Source organism: Typopeltis vanoorti, chromosome 4, assembly GCF_054136105.1.
Source record: "Typopeltis vanoorti isolate ZY-2024b chromosome 4, IOZ_Tvanoo_1.0, whole genome shotgun sequence".
NCBI lineage: Eukaryota > Metazoa > Arthropoda > Arachnida > Uropygi > Thelyphonidae > Typopeltis > Typopeltis vanoorti.
Genome location: NC_143552.1, coordinates 154,672,331 through 154,698,147, shown reverse-complemented (window position 1 = coordinate 154,698,147; position 25,817 = coordinate 154,672,331). Strand labels below are relative to the sequence as shown.

The 25,817-nt window shown below is 35.9% G+C and overlaps 2 protein-coding genes across 2 annotated transcripts in view; both read left to right on the top strand.

Moving 5' to 3' along the window:
* LOC150107773 (neprilysin-1-like) overlaps positions 1-15,466 on the top strand; it is a 129,952-nt gene extending 114,486 nt beyond the window's left edge. Inside the window, exons 19-21 of the mRNA XM_090392040.1 lie at positions 3,217-3,282; positions 6,330-6,505; positions 10,670-15,466. Of these exons, the coding sequence (XP_090248166.1) occupies positions 3,217-3,282; positions 6,330-6,505; positions 10,670-10,769 (342 nt within the window). The 3' untranslated portion in view covers positions 10,770-15,466. The remainder of the gene's footprint in view (positions 1-3,216; positions 3,283-6,329; positions 6,506-10,669) is intronic.
* Positions 15,467-19,705: 4,239 nt separating this feature from the next.
* The window catches only part of LOC150107771 (beta-hexosaminidase subunit beta-like), a 79,205-nt gene continuing 73,093 nt past the window's right edge, over positions 19,706-25,817 (top strand). The window contains exon 1 of the mRNA XM_090392042.1: positions 19,706-19,825. Coding sequence (XP_090248168.1) covers positions 19,736-19,825 — 90 coding nt within the window. The 5' untranslated portion in view covers positions 19,706-19,735. The remainder of the gene's footprint in view (positions 19,826-25,817) is intronic.

Here is a 25,817-nt window from a genome sequence, read left to right as displayed (position 1 = left end):
CCAAATCACATTCTGAAAGACACTGCGACATTTGTCCTTCGGCTGAAATTCCATTTAGGCTGCAAGGAAAATTTATAAGAGACCTTTCAGAACCAGCAGGAGAATAAAAGCAATTCTCAAATCCTGATACCATGGTAATATAACCTAAAGATAAGGCAGTTTTCTCCTGGCATCAATATTTCTCCTCCATCAATAGCACGAGCTAAGAGGATTCCTCCTGTTTCATCATTAGACATCAGACAAATTCTCTACCCTAATAAGTCCTTTGGTCCAGATGTTATTCCTCTAGCTAAACTAAAATTTGTCCTCCCAAATTAATTTCAACCTGTATAGCCTACACAAGTTGTCACACCCATGTGGCATCTGCCCTGCAGCATGAAAGGGAACTTTTATCCAGATTGTCCCCAAAAAAGAGGATAAAACTCGTTCATCAAAATGTGCTGACAATGAGACTAGCGTCTCATTGTCAGCACATCAATGCCCTTACACTTGAAAACAAGGAAGAAGGTTATTAGCAGCCACCTTCTTCACTACTGGAATCCAATGAATTAATTAATTACCGATCGCCAAGATGAATTCCATCTCTTTTGTTCCACGGCAGGTCTCCTAGCTAATCTTAACCACCAATAGACATAAAGTCATGGAAAGGTTTGAGAAATTCACGTGATTGCTTTTGATATATCCAAGACCTTTGAGTACTATCGAGGCTTTATTACTAAGTTACTATCTTTCCTACTCTCTTTTGTGACTGGATTGCCATCTTTCTGTCTGGTAGTAGTTTACTGCTGTTATGATGGACGGTTTTCTCTCATCGGATTCTTCTATCCGTGCTGCGGGTACCCAGCTTAAGCACAAGGAAACACTGTGCATTTACCCGTTTTCTTTTTTCCATACATTAATGAACTTTCACTAACTTCAAATCGAATCCATAATTTGGTTGGTGACAGTTTCCATTATTCTCTTTTTTTATCCAAGAAACCTGTAGTGCTCAGATGAGCTTTAATATTCCTTCTTTTTCCATAACCACTTGCCGACACACACACACACACACACACACACACACACACACACACACACACACACACACACACACACACGGTACCACTGTGTTACAGGTTTGTAACCTCCAGTGAGTTGATATTAAAAATGATAATTACCTTACCCACCCCTATTGTTATCTACACCAGTAAAAAGGGAATTGAAATGATACGTTCATCAATAATCGAGTTGCAAGTTCTGCGCCAGCTGAACACTGACCAACTTAGCACTGCAGCAAAATGATCTAAAAAGACGGCCTGCTTACTCACTCTGTATTACGCGTCGATGAACTCTACAATGAGATAACAACATTCCAGGGTGAGGGGGGGGGGACTGTTCATTCATAGATTTCAATGCGGAAAAACAAAATGTTTTCTCTATATCCTTCTTCTTCATCACGAAGAAAGAGAAGAGCATAAACATAAAACCAAGATTCAATTTTAAACTTATATTCCTAACAGTGTTATGTAAATGAACTGAAGAACTTTCATTTTGAAATGCGCTGCTATTTCAGCCAGTACGGAAATTATTCCAGTATTCAAACTCAATATGATTTGAATTGCGAGTATCAACCAATCATCTCTCCATTACGACTACTTAGTAAATTATTCTGTCATGATATGTTTTAGGTAGCGTGCTTCCGCAGGTAAAAAAAAAAAGGTAATTGAACTTATCCTGCAAATGCTTAACTGAATTTGCGATCTCAGGTAAGAATCGTTTATTTCATCGATGTTAAAACCATTGCTTTAGTAGGAGAATCCGTCGTTTTGATAGGTCGCTCTGAAACTTGTGCCATCGATTAAATAGCTGACCACAGAAAACACTCACCAGCCCCCAGTATTGAAAAGTGTACTCAAATTTGTCCTACCTTGACTTTTCACGCGTGAGACAACACAGCCCTGCTAGAAGTGCCGAATCGAGAATCTTTCCATGGGAATGACAATAACGAACCACGGGCTACATCGCTGCACAGTATTCCTTTCTGTTCCTCCTCCGGAATCGAGGTTATGTAGAACTTGTAAATGTCAAAGAGCATGTTTGAACCATCATGGATCTATAAGACGGTTGAGCTGGAATTATGGACGAGGCAACTTATACAACGGGGTAAGTATATTGATGTTTCTTAATTGCAAGTGTTCCTCGACTGATTTATATATTTTGCAGGAATAAAATCTCGAGTTTTCAAGATAAAACCGTCGTATGAGGTCAGTTAACTCGAAAAAATCCTAGGGATTCGAACTCACTTTCATTTTTACTAAAGCGAAGTGCGCATGTTTGCTTCCTTTGGCTTGCAGCTTACGGATGGAATCCTGCTCGTGCAAATGGAAGAATGTGCGATGTGTGATTGGCTTCCTTCGTGGACCTGCAGATATTCTTCGACAGTTAATTAAAGTTTTATTTGTTAACACCGGAAAACGCTCTTATATTTTTTTTCTGAAAATAGGTAGTCAGTTTTCGGTTCAGTATTGAACCGAAAACGTACACCAGGTGCTGATGTGCAAAAATCGTAGTATATTTTTTATCCGTTTATGAGTTCTTTTCTTTCCTAATGATGTCAATCAAAATCTGTTCAATCAGTTTATACTTAAATAAATGCATACTTATATAAACACTAGCAATGTTCCAACACGTACACAGTAACGAATGTATCGATTGCATTTAGTTTATCAATAATATGTAGCAGTTGTGAAGTTATCAAATATCTAATATGTGTAATTAATTATTAATAGGCTTTTGTTGTGTAAAACGTTTATCATTACTCCTGACCATTATCCCTGATGATGTAAGTCTTACCACTTACGAAACTTGTCGGATTTTAATTGCTTATTTTTATTAAACTCTTCATTTACATCATAATGTGGTCTCAATACTGAAAACTTCCCACCGGTATGATGTATTGTGTTCTCAAATAAAATGATTTTTTTTTAATCGAGATTAAAATCTTGAATTTCTGGAAAAGAAAAAATTCCCTTCTTTCCTGTATCAAAGATCGATTAACTTGGGAACTAGCCAAGAAATGCCTAAAGCGTTCCTCTACTCGGCGACTAAAATCGAATCTATACCCGTTTTTATTTAAGCAGCCGGGAAAAAAAATGCCATTTTCACAAAGCCACCTGTGGACTACTTAATTTTAATTAACATGTAATTAATATTTACTATATTTACTTGTATTTATAGGTGAACGGAATCAACACGCAGGGAGAAAACATCGCTGACAATGGCGCAGTTAAACAAGCCTTCAAAGTAAGATTAACAATACTCATTTTAAAATTAAAAAATAAAATCCATATTTATTTATCGTGTGATATTTTTAACAATTACATGAAGTATGAGTGAAGTTATTTATTGGCAGCTTCTGCACTTTTGTATGTAGTGCATGGATGTTGGAACATTTGTCCTTCTGGATGCGAAGGTTCGGGTTCATCGTGAAGCATCAACAAGCGTGAATCTCACACTGCAATTAAGTCTCAGATCATGGCAGATTTTCAATAGCCCAAGTAATGAGAAGATCTGGGTTAAAAGAAGGCTTCTAAAAATGTGCAAACTTAAAAAAAAATAATAATAATAATAGAAAGATGAAAGGTATTTATAATAACCGGTGCACTTTCTAAAATTGATGAAGGAAGAGAAGAAAACTTTGATTGATCCGCTTGGCTTAACTGAAAGGAAGAATACAGAAGAACGAACTGTAACAGATTGTACAGAGTATAATCTGTCATTAATAAGCGCCTTGGTTTAAAGTATCAAAAAAGGATTAATCTTCTAGATCAGGGATTCTCAACCTGTGGTACGCGTACTATTGGTAGTACGTGAGCCACTGCATTACTGGTAGTACATCTAATATCTTGAATTAAATATAGTGGTACGCCACTGGAAAAGGTTGAGAACCCCTGTTCTAGATCATCATGAAAACAAAATAATATGAAATGAAATAGCCTGATTTTGTTTACTAAAAACAGATCAAGACTCAAGTCTCTCGGAAACAAAGCAATAGAAATCAGATTTTACGAAACTAAAAGATGAGAAAATATTTCCAAAAGACAGAAGATAAAATAAAGAAATATAAAATAAAAGGAAACCAAAGACATTATTGAAAGTTTATTTTTCACTTGATTAGACTATAATAAATTTAGTTTAATCCTTTATCCAAGTGTGAGCAAACAAAGTTTGCGCCTGAAAATATCTTCAGGACTGGGGTAAGGTAAGCAATGACCTCGCCATTGCTTCTGCCGTATCTCCACTTCTGGGTCTGGCTCCCACTGACTGAGACCTCAATAAAGGTCGAAACTAGTCTGGGTAGTGGCCCTTCCCTTAATGCATAACATTAGACATATCCGCAAGGAGATGTGTTTTGCATTATGGGAGATACAGGGATTGGAGTGATGTTATCTTGGTCCACCTTTGCTACGAGTTTCCTGGTGTTGTACTACCTGAAGATATTTTCAGGCGCAAACTTAGTTTGCTCACACTTGGATAAACTAAAATTAACACAGACATTATGTTTTTAAACCCTTTCTTCTACTTGAAAACTTGAGAAGGAATTCAAAAAAAATTGTTGATAACAAACATGGGAAACCACACAAAGAAATGCCCAAAATGTGAGAGTGGATGATGATAGAAAGAAAGAAAGAACAACAGATATCATCAAATGTAAGAATATCAGAAGGGGGGGGGGAGGCTAAAGAAAATTTTCTTAAATAAGAATGCGAAGAAATGGAATTTTTAACTGTGAAGTTTAACTTCTCCAAGTGGCAATTTTTCTAAAAGTTTTTTATATCATCAACAATTACTAATGCTAATTGTTGATGATATAAGAAAACTTATATCACAACAAGCAAAAGTCAACCGTTTGAAAAATATGCAAACACCTTGAGGATCAGGAAAGTCCATCATAGCGTCTGTTTCCATCCGAAATTCAGTATGCAACGATAATGTAAGAAATGAAAAACCCTGAAAATGATTAAATCTTCAATAAACATGTTAAACAATTTGGAGATCAGTGTGTGTGTGTGTGTGTTGGGGGGGGGGGGGTTAAATATTAAATAGCCACTTCCTTTCCCATTCCATCTTCCTCTTCGTGTTAAGCTCGGTGTCCTGTCACGGCGAAGTAGGCATCTCTGAAACGTGCTTTGTGCTCATGACAGGGTGGTTAAACCTATTTGCGCTGTCTGTAATTCGATTGTGTTCTACTGGGTCGGTCTGTTTTCCGGGATGGAAAAAAAACTGGAGTTTCTCCGGAGGAAAAGTAGTCCCTCGGTATGAGACCGACTAAACTCACCTTCAGCAGAAAAGCTCTGGTAAAAGTTCTTGGCATCCCACATTCGAACCCAGATCTTCAGTCAAAGGACACCGCCCACACCAACTGACCTACGGTGGAAGTTTTGATAACTTTTTGTAACCAGTTTTGAACCGAATTTATTATGGCTGTGATTTTATAATTCGACATATAATTAAAATATCATCTCAGTTAACTGGACATAGTTTCAATTATTTTTGAGTTAATGGTTTTACTTGGGATTCTTAATTTATCAGCATATATTCTGAAGATTGTGGGCTGTACAAAAGCCGTATGTGCTGGTAGAATCTAGTTAAGATTCTACCAACACATATGATATTCTATAAGAATATCCATTTAACCTTATGTTGTTTTACTCAGTGCGCCGGCTGATCCTCGTTCGGGATTCCTACAGAAGATTTTAGTTGTTATTATCTAACCAAAATTAATCATAGATTACTATTTTTAGTTTCACTTATTCGATTAATAGTGTTGTTGAGTTTGGCAAAAGATTTTTAACAAAAAAAAAGTGGAAGGTGAGAAGATAATTCTTGACTGCAGAAGAAAAAAGAAATCTTTCATTATGGCACGACATCCAGCCAACTCAATGATTTGAGTCTTGTGGCAAATCCTCACTTGTCATTCAAAACAGTATGCCATACGAGTGTGACTCTCACCAAACTCTCCTCTGCCTCTGAATCTTTCTTAAAACTCACAGATATCAAGGCTAGAAATTTTCACGAGTGAATAGTTGCACGTTTCAACAGTTAAGATTCTTTAACCTTATGTTGAAAATCATGAGGTTAAAAATCACTTTCGGTGATTTTATTGTTGCACAGCAACAATAAAATCACCGAAAGTGTTTTTGTGTCGTAGAAAATGAAGGGACGTGTTTCAAAAGTGACATTTCATTATATCATTTGTATACTAAAAAAAATCAGTTCAAAAATTTTTAATAAACCTTGTGCAAGTTACTTCTTAATAATATATTTATCCTTTGAATTTTTCATGATAGGCTTACAAGAAGTGGGTGAAAAGGCACGGAGAAGAAGAAGAGTTGCTTCCTGGTTTAAATCTTACTCACCATCAGTTGTTTTTCTTGAACTACGCTCAGATTTGGTGTGGAGTGATGAGAAAAGAAGCGATAGTCAGCGTTATCAGAACAGGAATTCACAGTCCTGGCCGGTACAGGTAAACGCAGCTTAGTTCCTCTCCTTCACGCTGTGCATAACAATAGCCAGTAAAAATGCAATTTCTGTATGGTCCGAAAATACGAGGTGTGATGACCAGCAAGTTTCTGCATTTAAATTAGGCTAACAGTGAATGCTGTTTTTTCCTTAGGGGGGTCTGTTAAGCAATGATAGAAGAATACAAGTTAAGTCATTGTTCTTGTCAGTTCCATCCACGAAACTTGTGGGATACATTATAGCTCCAGGCTGGTTAAATAATCCGTGTCCTGCTTTATAAACGATGAAATCATCGTTCACCTAAAGTCATTCTCATCTATTTATGTCACCTGGAATTCTGAACTACCATTCGTTAGATGGAGAACATTGGCATATCACTCATTCCGTTTGACAAGTGCGCCGTCTACCATTTGTGTATCAGAACTCATCAAATGAAGTTTGCGCAGTCCACGCTGAGAATTATTTGATAGAAGATGACATCCTCTGCCTGTGCATAATATTCTGTTTAATGCTCAGCTATGATCAAGATCGTATTTAAGATATATTGGACCACAGACGCTATGATAAAGTTTTGGATTCCGCCTCTCTATTATTTTACTTTTTTTTTTTTATATATGATTCTCTTAAATTCCTTTCTCCCCAGGATGTGTTTCGGTAAAAGCTTGTTTACCGAAACACATCCTGGGGAGAAAGGAGACTAAATTCCTGCAGAAATGTTTCGCGTTAAATGGGACGTTTGAAGAGGAGAACATAAGCCGAACTCAAGAATTCGAAGCACAGAGCAAACGTTAACTGATTCTTTTGATTAGATCGATTAGGCTGGTTGGAATCACGGCAGAAGAGACTATGGCTATGAGAAAATAAATGATGAAAATGATTCAATTTAAAGTTTGCTAACGATGCGTGAATCGCATTTGGATTATTCGAAGGCATTCTGAAATAAGCTGTTTGAAATTCGTTCCCTCATCTGCTTGCCAACAGCTCGAAGAAAAATCTCACTTCAGGAACGACTTCGGATTGAGCCAAACATGTCTCAGATGGTCATTAAGACGGATAACCACCTTAGACATGGTGATACAAGAGGGATTTATGGTTAATATCCAGATACCGAATGAAAACCCATTCATTAGGTGTCGACAATACTTGAAACGTCAGTTTTCAGCGTCGAACTTTTCAAGGAGCGGATATGGACTCGGATCATAGTTTAGTGATTGCAAACATCAAGTTGAAATTAAAAAGAAACTCCATCATCAGAAACGAAGAGATACAGCAAGAATAAGTGAAGCAGAAATAGGAAGAAGGTACAGAACAGTGTTAGAAGAGAAACATAAAAGTGTGGAAAAGAAAAAATAATATTGAATCTAAGAGTGAAAGGAGTAATGAAGGCAAGAGAAGATGTAGTTGAAGAAACAGTACCAGAAGAAGAGAAGATCAAGAAGAGGATTAGACAAGAAAGACTGAAGTTAGTACAGCAGAAAATAATGTCGAAGATAAGAAGGAATACACTAGAACAATTAGAAGAGCAATATAGAAGAAAGTGTAATGAGGTGAAAAAAGCAGTTAGAATGGATAAAATGAAATGGTTAGAAGCCCAGTGCAATAATATAGAACAGCACTATGGAGAGCATAAAACAAGAGAGGTGTGCCAAATTATTAGAACAATTAATCCCTTAACGTACCAATTAAAAATCAGAAAGCGGTCGTTTTTCTGTTTTTTGGACGAGGGTGATTTGCTGAATCAAATTCATCATTATTTGAAGACTAATGATGAATTTGTGCAAACGCAAACGAAATAGCCGATATACGCCGTTGGCAACTTTTCTCGGCTGAAAGGAAATAAGTTGAAAAGATTGTCTCTATTCGGTTATATTTATATGTGAAACCAAAATTCAAAATTAATTTTGGCGCAATAAACAAAAGACGTGTCACAGACGTCTTTGTATGTTAAGGGGTTAATAGAAGGTGGCAACCAAAACAGACCGCAATTTAAGATGAATAAAGATAAAATTGTACAGCGGTGGACAAATACTGTAGTGAGTTATATGAAGAAAAACTAGATTTAAATAGCTTTGGGAAACCGATTGAAGAATTTAAGCAGATATCACCACAAGTAATGAGTATAATATGGACATTTTAAGAGGAGAGGTAGAAAAAGCAATATTACGGCTAAAACACAATAAGAGTCCTAGTAACGATAACATCACTGGAGAAACGATTGAATATGGTGGCGAACGTGTGGTTACAGAACTGCACCAACTATGTAATATGGTGTGGAAAGAAGGGAAAATGCCAGTGGGGTGGGTGAAATCGATATTAGTGACATTATACAAGAAAGGAAATAAGCTAGAATGTAAACATTATAGAACAATTGCTTTGACAAGTCACCTTGGTAAGGTGATGATGATGATACTGACAGAAAACTCGAGAACACAATTGGAAGCGTATCTTGAGCAAGCAGGATTTACGAAAGATTGAAGTAAAATTCAACATATTTTGACAATGCAGTTAATAGCAGAGAAAGCTAGGAGAAAAAACAAAGCCATATATACTTGCTTTGTTGATTTTCAGAAGGCATTTGACGGTATCGACCAGAAAGTGACTTTAGCAGTGCTAGAATCCTATTGAATTGATAGAATACTAATAGCTATATTAAAAGATGTGTATAAGAATGCACTTGCAGCGGTTAGAATAGTGATGATTTGGGGAAATGATTTAGAACCAGCATAGGTACCAGACAGGGGATCCAATATCACCAAGCATTTGCATTTTCATCGCACATTTAGAAAGAGGACTGGATAAAATGAAGGAAGATGTAAAAGGAATATCAGTACATAGGATGAGAATGAGTAATCTGAGATTTGCAGATGACATTGTTATTATTGAAGAAGGCGAAAGAGAACTACTAAAACATTGAAACTATTAAATGAGGAAGGAAAGAGATTTGGGCGTGTTACGAACTTGGAAAAAAAACAAAGACAATGGTATTTGGTAAGAAAAAAACATGAAACAAAAGATACAAGTGGATGCAACTGATATAGAAAATGTACAACAATTCACGTATGATTTGGACTGTAAAAAAGAAATAAAGATCAGGATTGCAAAGGGAAGAACAAATCTGAAGGCCATGGATAACATCTGGAAAAGTAAAGTGATCAGCCTGCAAAAAAAAGAGTACTTGAAACATGCATCTTTAGCGGTGTACTGTACGGATCTGAAATGTGGGTAATAAATAAGGAATCAAGAAAAATAATTTTGGCATTTGAAATAATTTGTTACAGGAAGATTCTATGAATAAAATGGGTACATAAAATCACAAATGAAAAGTTCTATCGGAAGATATAACCAAAGAAGAATCTAATGCAGAAGATTATGAAACGGAAGCTGCAATTATTTGGACACATCTGCAGAATGAATGAGGACCGGAAGATAAAGACATTCATGGATGGCGTAAACAGAAGAGGTAAACCACACAGAGAATGGATAGACGACGTAAAGGGACTGGTGTGGAATGGGTGTACAGAAAGTGTGACACTGTGCACTGGACAAAGAAAGGTGGAAGAAGATAGTGAAGAAGGCATCAGACACCAACGGGAAGTGAGCCCATGATTCATGATGATGAATACTTGAAAGACCTGAATTCGAATCCCATCTAAGATGCAAAAAAACCCTTATAAGGACTTTTCAACTGAACGTCATTTTCCCAGCAGGTTAATGCCAGAAAGCACATCCAATTAAATATAATGCCCTGGCACATATCCCTAGTTGTTTCGGCAATAATGGCAAAGAACAGCCTGAAAATAAAGCTTTACGATTAAAAAACCAAGAGTAAGCAAACTGGCAGAAAGGAAAACAATTTCGCTGATATCTCAAGAGCATGTTTATCGTATTTTTCAATATAAAATAAATAAAAAAATTCCTTCCATATACACAAATGCTCAATATCCATTGAGCAATATGGAATTTCTGACCAATATGAGAATGGTAAATTTCCTATTCTTTCTCATATTTGAGAAAGAATCTAAATAATCTCCAATAATATTTAAATATTTGGTTCAGAAACGTTTTTGATCACACCTCGTATTCGGCGAACAGCACATAAATCACATATAGCATCGACATAATTATAACCGCCAAATGGTGACGTCATTTCTTTATCATTATTTTTCAGAGTCATCGGGGCCCTTTCCAACTCTGAGGAATTTTCGGAGTCCTTCAACTGTCCTTCGTCCAGTCCCATGAATCCCGATAACAAATGCGAAATCTGGTAGTGATCACCTGATTACAAGAACCTCTCGCGCCATTTGCAGAATGTCCATTCCAAGAGAAAGAGAGAGAGAGAGAGAGACTTGAAGAATGCAATTTCAGATTGAAAACGATTATTCTTGGATGTGATGAAATTATAAGACCAGTTTTTAGTTCCCCTTTTGCAGAAAGAATTTCTGTGCCTTTGTCCAGTGAGTCTTTGGGGTTGCTGGTTCGGCTACAGTCAACAAAAGAATGCCTGGGAAAATATTCAGGGATTCCTCTCCACACGGTTTATGTTATGTAAATAGCTTCCAAAAACTTTAAAAGAAACGTGAAAAACGGGATCCATTAAGCTCTCAGCTGCTTATGAACTCCTCACTCTTAGTCTCTTTTTAAAAGAAATAAAAAAAAAAGATGATTTCGTCACAACTTCTGAAGTCTTGAAGAAGATTTCCTCTAGAATTTTCTTACTGGTACAAAATCAAGCCTCTCAAAAAATAAACAAATTGGTGCTAATTTGCTAACTGCAAAAAAAAAAAAGTTGACAAATGTTTATGTATTTAGAAATTTTACTCCAAGCATATTCAATGATAGTTACATTACTCGTATATTATATTGCAAAAAATATGTTTCGTGCACCTCTTTCGGAAGAAAAACTTATTCCCAACGTACACTACTTGGCCACAAAATTAGAATCTCTGTCCACTTTCAACTCAGCTTTCGTGTTTCAAAGGAAATAAATCGATAGTAATTAGAAGAACGCTGAGGTTGAATCGCCATTCTGTTGTCCAACAACAGTCTGACATCAACTTCGGTAAATCACACCATAAGCAGAGAAATACGAAACCAGATTTCATTCCTTTTCAGTAAATCTCTCCATTCATTTGGGGTTTTGCTTTCCACTTTTCTGCACAGGCACTTTATGATGAACTGTAATATGATGAATTGTTAAAGAATTTTCTCTGGAACTTCTACTTTTCATTTTAAGTACTGTGTGTGTGTGTACGTGCGCGCATCAAATACACTTAATTTATCTGTAATCAGATAGTTTCAGTTTTATATCATAAGTGCCAAAAACTTTTATCTTCAGTTAATCTTCCTCATTTTATGAAGTGACTGCTTTTTACAAGTTTACACACCTTTTGATATTTTTAAGTAATTAAATCTGTACAGAAGTAACTAAAAAAAAAAAAAATACTGGCAAGTAATTTTACACTCATAAATAGAAATTGTGTGCAACCACTCCAGAATTCGAAATCACCACAGAAACCATTATTTAAGGGACGATAAGAGTTTTAGCAATATCCGGCCTGCAAGTGTATTTTTTTTATTTCATTTGGTAACAGAAGGAAGTTGTACTGCTCTTACAGAGGAGATATTTCAGATGTTCTTGCAGCAATATACTAAAAAAAAAAAAAAAAAAACTTTGCAAAAGCTCATAAGAAGTCATTTGTGTAGAGCAGAAATCGCAAACTTTATGACAACTGAGTCAGACTGGGCAATGACATCTGTTCTTACAAGCTGAGTGCTAATCCTTATTTCGTGTAGACCTTCGCACATTGAAAACGCAGAAGAACAAACGTGGATTGGTGAAAAGGTATCGAGCTGGCCTTTGTTTCTGCGGTGTACTGCAATAACAAAGTTCGCTGATGAGTTCTCCAGCGAAAAATGACAGACATTTTCCACTTGTGAATACCATAACAGCGTTCAGGAAAGCTACAAACAAACAAAAAAAAAAAAAAAAAAAAAAAAAAAAGGAGATTAGACCGATAAGATTTTTCCTCAATTCACGGAACTCATGAAAACCAAAATATTACTATCAAGAATAATAATCCTGCCTCACATAGTTTAGAGAGAATATGTGATAGCACAATAATGAGTTTTTTTTTTGCAAAACTAAAAAAAGACTTCGAGCAGTGGCAGTTTCTTGCTAAACTAGTGCTAACATAAAAGGAGCGTATTTTGACACCATTTTTTTTTCAATCGGATCATTTATTCATTAATCCATTTTCTCCCCAGTTGTTGTTATTTGTGTGATACAGCATCTTCTAGTAAACAGCCAGCATTTTCGATATTTATTTGAAAACTTAAAAGAAAATATAAACTATGCTGGTCTGGTAGATAGCATAACCATTCTCCAAAAACCGATTGCGAATCCCACTGCGAGATGTTGAATGTCTTTAGGTGGCAGACGAATTTCAATACTCGGCGTGAGATGACAACCCTGCTTATTTGGACAGCTGAATTAGCTTGAAAAAGTTCATCGTTTGGTTTTAACAGCAGTGGTTACATCTAACTCTAATCCCGCCCACGGTACCAATATTAATGTACTACAGGTTAACACCCTATAGTACATTAATGTGGGATTCATATGAAAAAATAAAATTTTCAAAGCAATTTTCCAAGTTGCTTTTGTGCTACATATTTTGCAGTTAAAAGTATATGTGTGCTGCTATTCTATAAAATAACCGATACTGAGTGAAGGATTATATTTAAATTGATGGCAAATTACTGTTGTTTTATATAATTTGATACACTATCTAGCTACAAAATGAAATTTTATCTTTATCTGTTGGTTGCTTGTTCCCTTGAATACTGGTGTGTGGTAAAAAAGCGAACACAGCAGATGTGCTTCCCTTTACTTTTAACATTCAAAGGACAATGCGAAATAACGGTTCAAAATTACACGAGTTAGGGTCTTTTATATCAGCCATGATCGTTAGTCTCAAAAACCGAGCGTGTGTTATAACTTTGTGGTTCACTATAGTAGTTGCTGATTTATATCGGCTTTGTGCTGTAGTCCTCAGAAGTTTAACCGTAATCAATAACTCAATATGATAAGTATTCCATAAAAATGTTTAGCTAAGTCAAGTATCCGAAGGGAAGGTGTAAATGAAGCCTTATGAGTGGTTATTTCAATTACCTTTCACCGACAGCACCTTTCAAATGACACAAAAGTTTGATAATGTTAAACTGTTTCGAGCACCACTTGTTAGTGTGCTAAAGTTACTGGTTGTATTTCGAAACTCTCCTGGAGTTATTTCTCAGAATAACGAGACTTTTTTTAAAAAACATCACATGAGCTGAAAATGTAAGTACTTTACTGAACAACAGTTAATGTTTGCTTGTTTACTGTGTACATGCGAGCGTATTAAAAATTTACCCCCCCCCCCTTAAAGCATGTCGAATATTTGTTATTGTGCTTGTTAATAACGGGAAAATGAAATATCACAAAAACACGGTATAAAAAAGTGCTTCGAGATATACATACACATTTTTATTATTTTAGTTGCGACCGTACGAACATATCTATTTTTCAAGAGATGGGATATTTTCATAAATGCTGTATATATAGAGAGATTATATAATACTAACTTAAAATAAACCGGTAATATTTTACAGTAAATATCCACGAGCTTTTGATATTGGACAAAACTTGACCATTTAACTAAAATGAATAAATTTTAATTTTATTTATTTAACATTACGCACAAACAGTTTCATCTACTTACGTAGTCTTCTCTATACAACTAGCAACAATCTAACATATCCAAGAAAAAAATATGCTCCAACTTGAAGAGAACAAATATTTTTTGTTAATATCTTGAAATAAGTAATAATTAAAATTCTTACCCTGCAGCCATAATTGTCTATTTCCTGTTCGTTGGATACAACTAGCGCCATACAACTAATTTCACAAAAAAATCTTTAAATTATGTCTATAACATCTTCCGGTAATTATCATAAAATCCTGCTAAAAAATATTTAGTTTCAGATGCTAAAATTTGTTTACTTTAATTTGTTAGTTTGTCTAGAGTTAAAATTTGTAACCAAATTTTAACCGTAATTATAATTACAGTTATAACTTCTCATTTTAAATCCATAAGCATTCCACATATTTCTGAAACTTTTAAGATGTAAATAATGTTGCTGTGAAGTTCTATATAAGAGTTCTAAAGTCTCCGGTGGAGGCGCCACCTATCCCAGTGGACAGGCCACAAAATTTTATCACAATATATAAAATGAAGTTGATTAGTCATTTTAGAATAAAATAATTTTAGCATATGCATGATAATCATAGATGGAAAATAAAATATTTTTGATGTACGGTTTGAGATATATGATTTCAATGTTTGCTGGCTTTCGTTTGTTTTGAAGAATCTTAGTCTTGCATTATTATTAGTAATATTACATGAACTGAAAGAAAATTCAACTCGAGGGGGAAAAAATATATGTATATATATATATCAGATTTTGATACAAGAATGTTGTGACACATATGATCATTAGCTTCTTACATAAAATATGTACACATTTAACTAATGTAAAAAAAAAAGAAAAAAAAAGCACATTTCGAGATCTTAATGAAAAGATTATTGACATTCCAATTGTTGTTAAAATATATTAATGATAATTTTAACGCTTGTAGGAGTTTGTATCTAAAAAAAACAATAAAATACGCACATTAACTAATTTACTTATATTTCGCTATATGTATTTACTCGATACTTGAGCTGCTATTTTCCTGTGGAATTGAAAATTCTACAAGAACACTTCGACGATCTACCTAAAAGCTTTTGAGTAAGGTGGTGTAAAGCATATTCGAGCTGTGTAATTTTTTTTCTCTCCCTCTTTAATGATTGAACTGTCATGTCGCTGAGTCATATATATGTATATGTATTTCATTTATTCACAATGTAAATAAAGATAGATATCTTTGTACATGGGTAAATATTCATTTATTTAAAACAAATAATCACTAGTAAAAGCAAATATTAAACAAAATTCCAACGAGGAGGGGGGGAAAAAAACTCTCGGATCTGAGGATTTTACACTTTCCATATTATATAATTAGCAGAGGATAAGAGAAATAAAAGGTGAAAACCGCATGGAAAATTTTAAACAATCAATTTTTAATCTCATATTTCAAATTTAGGTTCACTTAAGGACCAAAGCTCGATAACTGAAAAGAGATATGCACATAACCTCTATGTGCATATCTCTTATATAATAGAGAACCGACCAGGATTTTGCCCAATGTCCAATCCTCTCCTTCCTGTGCTGTATCCTGTTACAAGGTACCACAGCATATATTAATGCTTGTGAACGAGGACGGGCCAGCAATGTAGCACTTAACTGACCAAAGTATTCTATATTGGTTTAAACCGCTCATCTATGATGCTACATCATGACTTATCTTCAATGATTATGTTTGATGGCTGCATCGCTTCCTGTTGTGTATCCACAAGAGGAAAATGAAGAAAGCGGAAGTAATCCACTGAACAATGAAGAATGTGGAGATAACCGTAAACATGAGGCATGCAGAAGTGACCTGAATTAGCGATCTAATTTATGTATGCTCAGTGGGACAACATTTTCTTGTATTCAAATGGATTGAGATTGAATACACTTTAAAATAGGAAAAGCAATATTAGGGAAGCTACTGAATTAAAACAAGTGTTTTAAAAATACATATCTTTCTTTTTATAGGAAACTATTTATTGCATATTTTCTTCCAATGATGTACATAAAATTAAACAATTCATTAATAAAGAATAATATATATCACGATTCATTGACTCGGTTGAAATACATATTGCAAAATACAGTTGAATGACAATCCGAGAATTAGATAAAAAGAGGGGGAGAGTAATAGTAAAACACGACTAGTTTCGGCTTATAAAAGCCTTCATCAGGTGACATTATAAAAGAAAAGAAAAAATACTAAACACTGAAGGTTAAAAAACTATGAACAACATAGAGAGTCTCTATACATAATTAGCATGAAAACTTATAGTTGTATTTAAAGCTGTTCTTTCGTTTGTTGCATTCTTGGGAGAGTGTGTGCTTGCAGCATCACGTAAACGTCAGTACATGATTACAGCTGAATTGACTATCTGGGAGTATATATATATATATATATATATATATATATATATATATATATATATATATGGAATGACCTTAATTAAGTAAATTACAATACCTGAAACTCACTCAAAGATGATGTCACTGAACTGTACCAACTTTAGAATCAGTCACGAGTATGGTAGCCATTGATGGCTATGTTTAATGCAGGAGCCAAAAAATCGACAACTAGATTTTTTTTTTTTTGAGTAGTCGATCATTTATTTTATTTTCTTTCTTTCTTTTTTTTTTTTTTGAGCGAAGTTAAAAGCCCTGCCTGTTTGTGTCGAAAGCAGAGTAGTTAGGAATATCGACTGAAAAAAAAAAAAAAAAAAAAAAAAAAAAAAAAAATCTAGAAAAAGCTTTTGAAATCGGCGACTAGAATCGCACCTATTACAATCTCTTTTTTTTTTGGTCTGTTTAGCGCTATGGGAAACGAGACTCGCTACAGCATGACATCCTAGGACTTATCGTGTGGTTACTCGAACTTCTACAGTTTCGTGTAGGGATGAAAATCCTGAGTTTCTTCACTGCACTACGGAGAAGTCTCAAGAAAAGATAAAGAATGTGGTGCGAATGCAAACGATTACTTCGTATGTTAGTGGCTAAAACTGATGAGTTGTTAATTCATTGCTCACAGCAAACAGATGATTCAGATTCAGTGCCAGTTTATTTGGTGTAATTGAAAAATTAAGGGACGACGTTGAAAATAGAGACTAAGCAGTAGAGGAGATCAAAAAAGATACTTTGGGTATTTCTCTAATATCTGGACTGTAGAAAGTCCTTCATGGATAGGACGGCCAATAACAAAAATATTTTTATTATCTTTTTAATGTATTCTTAATAACCACAACGATACTCTCTTTATCTGTTTTGCTTTTCATAGATAACGTCATGAAAGGAACCGTGCTGTCCGTGGGTTATCACATATCTAGTAGTCCATCTCCTCTTACTGTTTACCTGCTTTTTATCATCTCTTCTTAAATGCTGCACTTCTCCCTTCACGTACCACGCTGCTAAGAATCTCTCGGAGCGATGTGTGAACAACAGATGGAAGCAGGAATATTGTTCTAATGCGTTATCTTCTAGCTGTGAAATCCCTTCTGCTGTGCCCTACAATGGACGATACTTGTGGGTTCCCACAGGTTGTCTGGCATATCCTTCAAGGGCGTCGCTCACATCATGTGAAATGAGAAAGAGATAAAATCCTGACACCAAACATAGTATTCACTTCAAAGTAGCACTTCAGACCTCTAATAAGCAATACATTGTGTTTTAAAGTAAGATGGAAGTCATCTACTAAAAAAAAAATAATAATTTCAGATATTCCTTGTTGTAAAAAATATCTTATTCATCGAAATATAAGCACAAACGTATATGTAATACTTATATAAGTTACGTAAGATTTATCTTCTGCCAATTTCAGAAAAAGCTCCTCCCATTATTATTATTATCTGAGTCCTCCAGAGAGTCAAGGACTCATCGAGGGAGGCTGTAAATTACCCAACCCAGCTCTCATACCTTCCCTTAAATTAATTTACACTAGATGCACTCATTACCCGTAAGGGCAAACTATTCCACTCACTCACTGCTCTCTGGGAGAAAAACCTAGCTGTTATCCCTTTCTTGACTGAGAACAACCTTAACTTCCATGGATGACCCGTGTTCTCTCCCTGCCTTCCATATAACGAAAAATTTCATCAGTTGAAATGCTATAACACCCATTCAGAAGTTTATAGATCTCTATCATATCACCCCTCTTTCTCCTGTTAACCAGAGTCTGTAATCCACACACTCGCAATCTGTCCTCATAATCTAAATCTCATAATCTGGATATAATATTTGTAACTCTTCTTTGCACCCTTTCCACAGCTTCTTTATCCCCTTGGAACCCGGGAGACCAAATCTGCGCACAGTAATCCAAGTGTGGTCTTATCAAAGCCTTATAAAGAGGCAAAATTACTTCCTTATCTTTACATGTCAATGTTTGCTTCAACATAGCAATTATCCTCTGAATTGTATTTGCAACTTTTGCTAATGTGACCTTTGAACTTTAAATTGCTATCCACCAATACACCAAGATCCGTTGCCTCTTCGGTTTCTTGTTGAAGTTTACTCTCGAACAAGCTATTCACTAACAGAAATTTCTGTTGTTTAATATGACAGTATTCAGAATATTCAGGAAGTATCACATTATTATCACGTGATACCTCTGTGGCGTCTAAGGACACACGCGGGGGGGACACTCCAGACCTCACAACGCCACTGCCCTTTTCTCTGTCCGATTTGACTGCATGCAGGATGCAAAACTTTGCTACCTCCTTATGAGATCTGATCATCAAACTAAAGTCAACTGTACAAACAAAGAAAAAAAAGTATTTTTCTGTTTTCAGAACCGAAGTAAAAATTCAGAACAGAAAAAACTAGAAAAAAATTAAACAAATCGATAAAAACAAAAAAGAATAAATAAAGATAAAAACAAATAAATAAAAAAATCTCAATTCTGAAATACAGACACATACGTGTTTGAAAAACGTATTTAAATAAAAGAAAAGAAAATAATATTTCGCTGTGTGGGGGAAGTTGCTTATGTGCATTATTCTCGAGCTGCATTTAAGTGTTATTTATTTGAAATATTGAACAATTCCATGATTTCGATATACAGACGAATCCTATTTCACATGGCTTTCAAGAATTATTGAAACAATTGCTGTATCTCGCGCATGCCACAAATTAATAAAAAATGACATTCGCATAAAAACACCCCTCATTCTTAGTTTTACAAAATACTTATTCATTGTCTTACTGTTATCCATTTCCGGGATCACTGTACTACTTTGTTCGTTCTATCATTGCTTCTAGGTCAATGTGTGAATTCAGAAATGGCTTGCGACTTTTTTTTTCTTTTTTTTTCTCTCGTACAGATGACCTCTGTTTTTGCAAGTACGACGCGATTTTAGAACAGCCTGATTGGCCAAAGCAAACATGTCCTTGAGTTCTTAAAATATAAATTTCCTTCAGTCTGTTGGCGAATATACAAGCTGTAATTTGGTTTGCCGACAAGCTGTCTCGTTCTGCTACAATGCTGAAGGCGACATTACTGGTAGTTGAACTTTTGTTTCAAGCAGTATTAGGTTTCATTACATATATAGAAGTTCGTGTTCCGTTAGAGGTAAGGAGTTTTTTTGTTTTTTTTCTAAATATTTAAAGATATTCTTAAAAGATGAAAATTTGCTGTATATAAATATTTATATATATATATATATATATATATATATTGTTTCTATTCACTAGATTAGAAGCTAATTTCTCATCATTTAAGCTACACCCACTTTACATCAATTTCAATCTTTAACGAAAGAAAAAAAAAATGATTGGCTATCATAGTAAAGCGCATATAGGGTTTTAAGGTCTTTAGCATTTATTGAAACATTAAATTATCCCGCAGTCCCAAAAATATATTAAACATAATGGCTTTTAAAATCGCTCATCTTTGAAAAGTTATCATAAAATAATTTATTGCATTAATAATTGTCGCGTAAACTGAAATAAAATGTAAAATAATATAATACTTCTTTTCCATTTTTTGCATTCAACAGCTGCTAACGGTTTGGTGCAGAGCATGGTAAAATTAATTCGGTAGTCAATATGCTTTCGTGATAACCATGTTTTATTCAATTATTCAAAAACTTAAAAGAACACATTCACTTGTTCAAGCAAATTATTAACTGAACAACATCCAATAGTTTTGTCAAAGCAAATTATTCAAGCAAATTATTAGCTGAACAATTTTTAATTGTTTTATAACTGGCTCTGTAGAGTGCATAATTTATAAAAAAATCATACTAATAAAAAATAGGTGTGATAATGAAACTTCTTGTGTTAATAATCTTTTTAAAAAATAAGAATTTTATGAAACTATTTTATATAATATATAATATTATCTTTTATTCTATATGAAATATCTAAATATTTTAAACATTATGTAATACAATGCATATTCATGAATAAATTGCTGATATATCACAGATAAACTTTATCAAAATCAAAACAATGGCAATAAGTAAAAATAGAGAAAAACTTGAAGAACGTCCTTACCGCGGGCGGTTTCGATGAGGCCCTTCGGCGGAAAACACCTGGATTCGAATCCCGTTTAGAACGCAAAGAACCTTTGTCAGGATTTCTAACTCAAAGGAAGTTAGCTTGTCACACATGGAAATAGTATTTTCATCCAGAAATTCTGGTTTTCTTCATCCCGCAACTAAGCACTCTGACCAGGAGAACACACGCAATTTATATATATATACAGTGGCGGCTCGTGGCTTGAAATCGTGGGGTGCTGCAACTTTCGAAATATACGTACACACTGTAAGTACAGTGTATATGTTTGGATAAAATATCAAAATTATGGTAAAAATTTTAAAAAATAATTAAACAGGAAAAAATATTGTTTATTATCGATAAAATTATACAGTTTGGTATAATTCAAAATTACTTAAAATAAAATCCATTCCTTTAATTGTAATTAAAGGAATGGATTTACAATTTTTAGACATTACAATTAAATCCTTTAATTGTAATGTCCAAATATTTAAAGAGACGGAGTAAACACGATAAGCACTACGAACACTCTACTACTGGCGCGCAAACTGCATATAAACAACAGTGGAACTGCGCGACGGACAGTGCCGCATTACGCTAACAGCTCGCATCTCACTATGACGCGCATATGCTTGCGCGCGTAGCAATATGACACTGTGGTAAACACAGTGCTGCTAGCGTCCCTCCTAAGTGCTACAAGAGGGATTTTTATTATTTTTTATAGAAAATAAGAGAATTGTGTAGGATTGTTGATGATAAAACTAAATATTACAAGCAAATATAAATAAATGAATAAATATATTTATATATCGGAGAAAAATTGGGGGTGCTGCAGTTCCGCAGTGCCTATGCACGAGCCGCCCCTGTATATGCACCACTTGAAAAGAAGTCACTGGACATCCCCATGGACAAGGTGCACTGTGCCATGTAACGATTCACCTGAATTGTGGCCAATATAAATTGTAGGAATATGATGCCCCAAGTCCGTGCAACTGTGTCCAGGCCGAGAAGGGAACTGATGGAGTTTGAAAGAGGTGTTGTGACAGGATTGCATGTTGCAAGCCTATCTGTTCGGCAAATTGTTCACAAGTGAAGGCCTCCTAGGTAACAGTCAATGATACCATACTGAGATGGAAGTTTACTGCAAGTGTTACTGCAGTTGACGACTCACCACACTCACCGAACCTGACCGTAGGGTGATGCGAAGGATAATATGCAAAAACCTCCATTCGTCGGCCGACACGTTGAATGCAGACTTCAGTCGTGCAAAGAGCGTGTACAGCGTGGGCCCTGGAACTTAGAAAGCGGTATTATTGTGTGACGAATCATGCTACACCCTCCAACCAGCAGGTGAACGGGTGTGAGTGAGGCGAATGTCCGGTGAACGTCGCTTACCAGAGTGCGTGACCCTAACTATGAAATTCGGACGTGTGATGGTAGGATCCCGTTTTTCCTGGTTTTCCTAGGGAAAAACCAGGAAAAACGGGTTTGTGGTGCCCCGAGCATTGAACTCCGAAAGGAATCTGAGCAGTCTGGACAATGCAATGCTTCCTACTTTGTGGCGCTTCTACGGAACCGACTCTTTCAGCATGGCAATGCACCATGTCATAAGGCCGTTGCTGTAACTGCATAGTTTGTGTACATGAATGTCAACACGCTTGACTGCCCTTCACAGATCCCAGATCGCAACCCTATTGAACATCTGTGGGATGAACTGGAGCGTCTGGTGAGCTCAAAGGAAGTTCGCCCTACAACAGTCCAGGGCCTCATTACATGTCCAGGAAGAATGGTCCAAAATTCACTTTGATCGTTATCGCGCCTGTGGAAAGCATGCCATGTAGGTATGCAGCAAAAGGAGGTCCTACATCTTATTAAGGTGGGCACCATGACTGTTTGTTCCTCATACTATGGTGTCCGTTGGCTTCTTTCCAAGTAGTGTACATACACAAAACTTTGTTTACACTTGGATAAGGGATTAAACCAAGTATATAATTTCTTTGTATCTTTAATTCATAGTACAATTAAGTAAAAATTTTCCAATTACCTTTCTCTGATCCAGAGTAATTTAATAATAATTTATGACACCTTTTGATAATTTGTATAAGGAAATATAACTCGGCGTTACTTCAACCTTTGGAAACAGGGTTATTTGTTATAACTACAGTACATTCGGTGTTTGTATGTTCGAGTTTCGGATTGATCTAATAGTGGAATGTTTATTTAAAACGAATGTTTGATTAGTCGAAAGCTCTGTGGATTAGCAAACTTTGGTTTTGTAGTTTAGCTACTAGATTAACTAGCTGAGACGTGTTTAAAGTCATTAAATTGCGGATTGTACTGTATTCAAGCACATCAGCGAAGGTAAGTGGACTCTAATTGCAACGAGGGCGATTCGTTAGGCCTAACAGCCGTTAGAATCGCCATGTTAGCGTATCTATTTCAGATCCATTTACTTGCGTTTATACGCAAACTGTCAGTGGTGAATGTGTTAGATTTGGACGCCCTCACAGATTCGCTGGATGAAGAGCCAGCGCTCATACTTGTAAATAAACTTCAAAGGAAATTTAAGCTCAAATGGCCATCAACCTTGATAGATCCTGATATCATTATAGACTCTCTAGATAAAGGACTGGCTTTCAGCTTCGTAAAGAAACTCCTTAAGAAGTTCGAGCTTGAATGGCCCGGCTTCCTGAATCTTTACTCGAAACTGATGAAGATCAAAATGAAGACGTTCCTCAAATGGAGGAAACACTAAGTCCAATTATCTCTGACCCTACTCATTCAGATCAAGAAGAGAGGCACGCGCGTAAAAAACGCAAAACTCTCGCCTCGGAGTCAGTAAATGAAAATGGCATGGATGAAGATGCCCCCAACACAGATTCCTCTGTCTCCACCAATGAAAGGTGCCTCCAGTCATTCTTAGGGAAAAGCAGAGATGGACAGCCTTAACAACCACCATGGCCAACCTGCAGATAAATTACTCCACTGCCAAGAACACAGAGGAGGGCATCAAAATTCAGCCCACTACAATGTCTGACTACAGAAATCTAACCAAGGAGTTGGACACAAGAGGTATACAATATCATACCTTCACACTTACCTCGGAGAAAAATTTTAAAGTGGTACTCCGAGGAGTATCTGAAGACAATGAAACAGCTGAAATAGCTGCTGACCTCAACATGCAAGATCTGCCTCTCATCAAAGTCAGTAGAATGTACAGATCTAACAAGACCCCTATTCCTCTAGTATTGGTGGAAATACACAACATCTATAAAGATATTTATAACTTGAAGACAATCTGTGGGCTTAAGGTCTCACCAGAGCCACTTAGGAAGAGGGCCTCTTCTGGGCAGTGCCATAGATGCCAAAAATTTGGTCAGGCCCAGAAGTTGTGCAAAGCTCAATACACATGTCTGAAATATGGTAACACCCACCCCACATATACCTGCTCCAAGCCAAAAACCACCCCGGCTAAGTGTGCTAATTGTGGTGGCCCCCACCCTGCAAATTACAGAGGGTGCATTTGCCACCCAAAAAACATACAAACTGAGTTAATCAGTCAGTCTACCTCACTGACAGAAACGAAAGTCCCAGAAGCTCAAGTTCATCAGGCTCCTATTAGCTTGAACAAGATGACAGGTGTTCGCCCACCATCAACTGAGCCCCCCTAAGAAAATAAATCTTCAACACCAAACAAGAACATATGCTGATGTGGCCCGCCCCAAAAAAGCAATCCATGACCAGAATATGACAAATCCACATTCAAATATAACAGCCATCATCACCTCTTCTCTTGTAAATATGTTACAGGATTTCAGTAACGCAAATCCATCACTGAGCACTACAAAAAGTTTCTTGCAGCAAACACAACTCATTTTATCTGCACTCTCCAATGCATAGGAAAAAATTTACCCCAGATTCTCTAATGATTATCTCATGGAATGCCAACGGCCTTAAAAATAAAATACTAGAAGTGCAGGAATTCAATGACAGATATAATCCGGATATATTATTAATTAATGAGACTCATCTAAGACCTGCTGACAATCCTAAATTCAAAGGATATCAACTCTACAGGAATGACAGACTGGATTACAGAGGTGGTGGTGGCACAGCCATCCTCATTAAAAATCACATCAATCATCATGCTGTAGCCATTCCTACAACCACCAATCTCGGACTTACAGGTATCAATGTCATCACAAACTTTATCGGAAACATAAAAATATATTCTGCTTATAACCCACCATCAAAAAAATTGCTGACCACAGATCTGGATGCTATCCTCGGCATTAAACTGCCGGTTATTATTGCCGGAGATTTTAACGCAAAACATCACGCCTGGAGCAGTAGGTCTATAAATAGGAATGGCCGCATCCTCTTTAACTACACAAGCTCAAATTGCGCAACTATGGCTGGTCTCTCAGTGCCAACTCACCACAGTCCTACTGGCTCATCCGACGTCTTGAATATAGCTGTCCTTCAGAATGTCAACCTACAGTACTCCCTGGAATCATTGAATGAGTTATCATCAGACCACAATCCTATTCTGCTCCAACTGGGTTATCAGAGGGATCTTCCCCATTCGCCTCATACCTTCATTCCCTGGGAAAAACTTCCAAAATGCTTCCAAACTACATTGATTCCATCCCTCATATTAATTCCAAGGAAGAAATTGATTCTGCAGTCAATAAACTTACTGATCAAATCAACACAGCCATCTATCACCTCAAATTCAGCTGCCTTCAAGCCTAAACGACTACCAGATGACATAATGAACTTAATCAGGGAGAAAAATAAAGCAAGAAAAAGATACCACAACACCAGAGCACCCCAAGACAAGAAATATCTCAACAAAATGAACAATGCAGTGAGAGATGCACTTAGAGTCCATAGAAACAAACTATGGGAAGACAAATTAGCCTCCATATCACCTGGTGATCAATCCATTTGGAAGTTCCTGAGAAACATCAAAAACAAAAACAAATCTCTTCTTCCTCTCAAATCTGACCTGAACATTGTTTACACAGATGCAGAAAAAGCCGAAACTATAGCTAAAAATT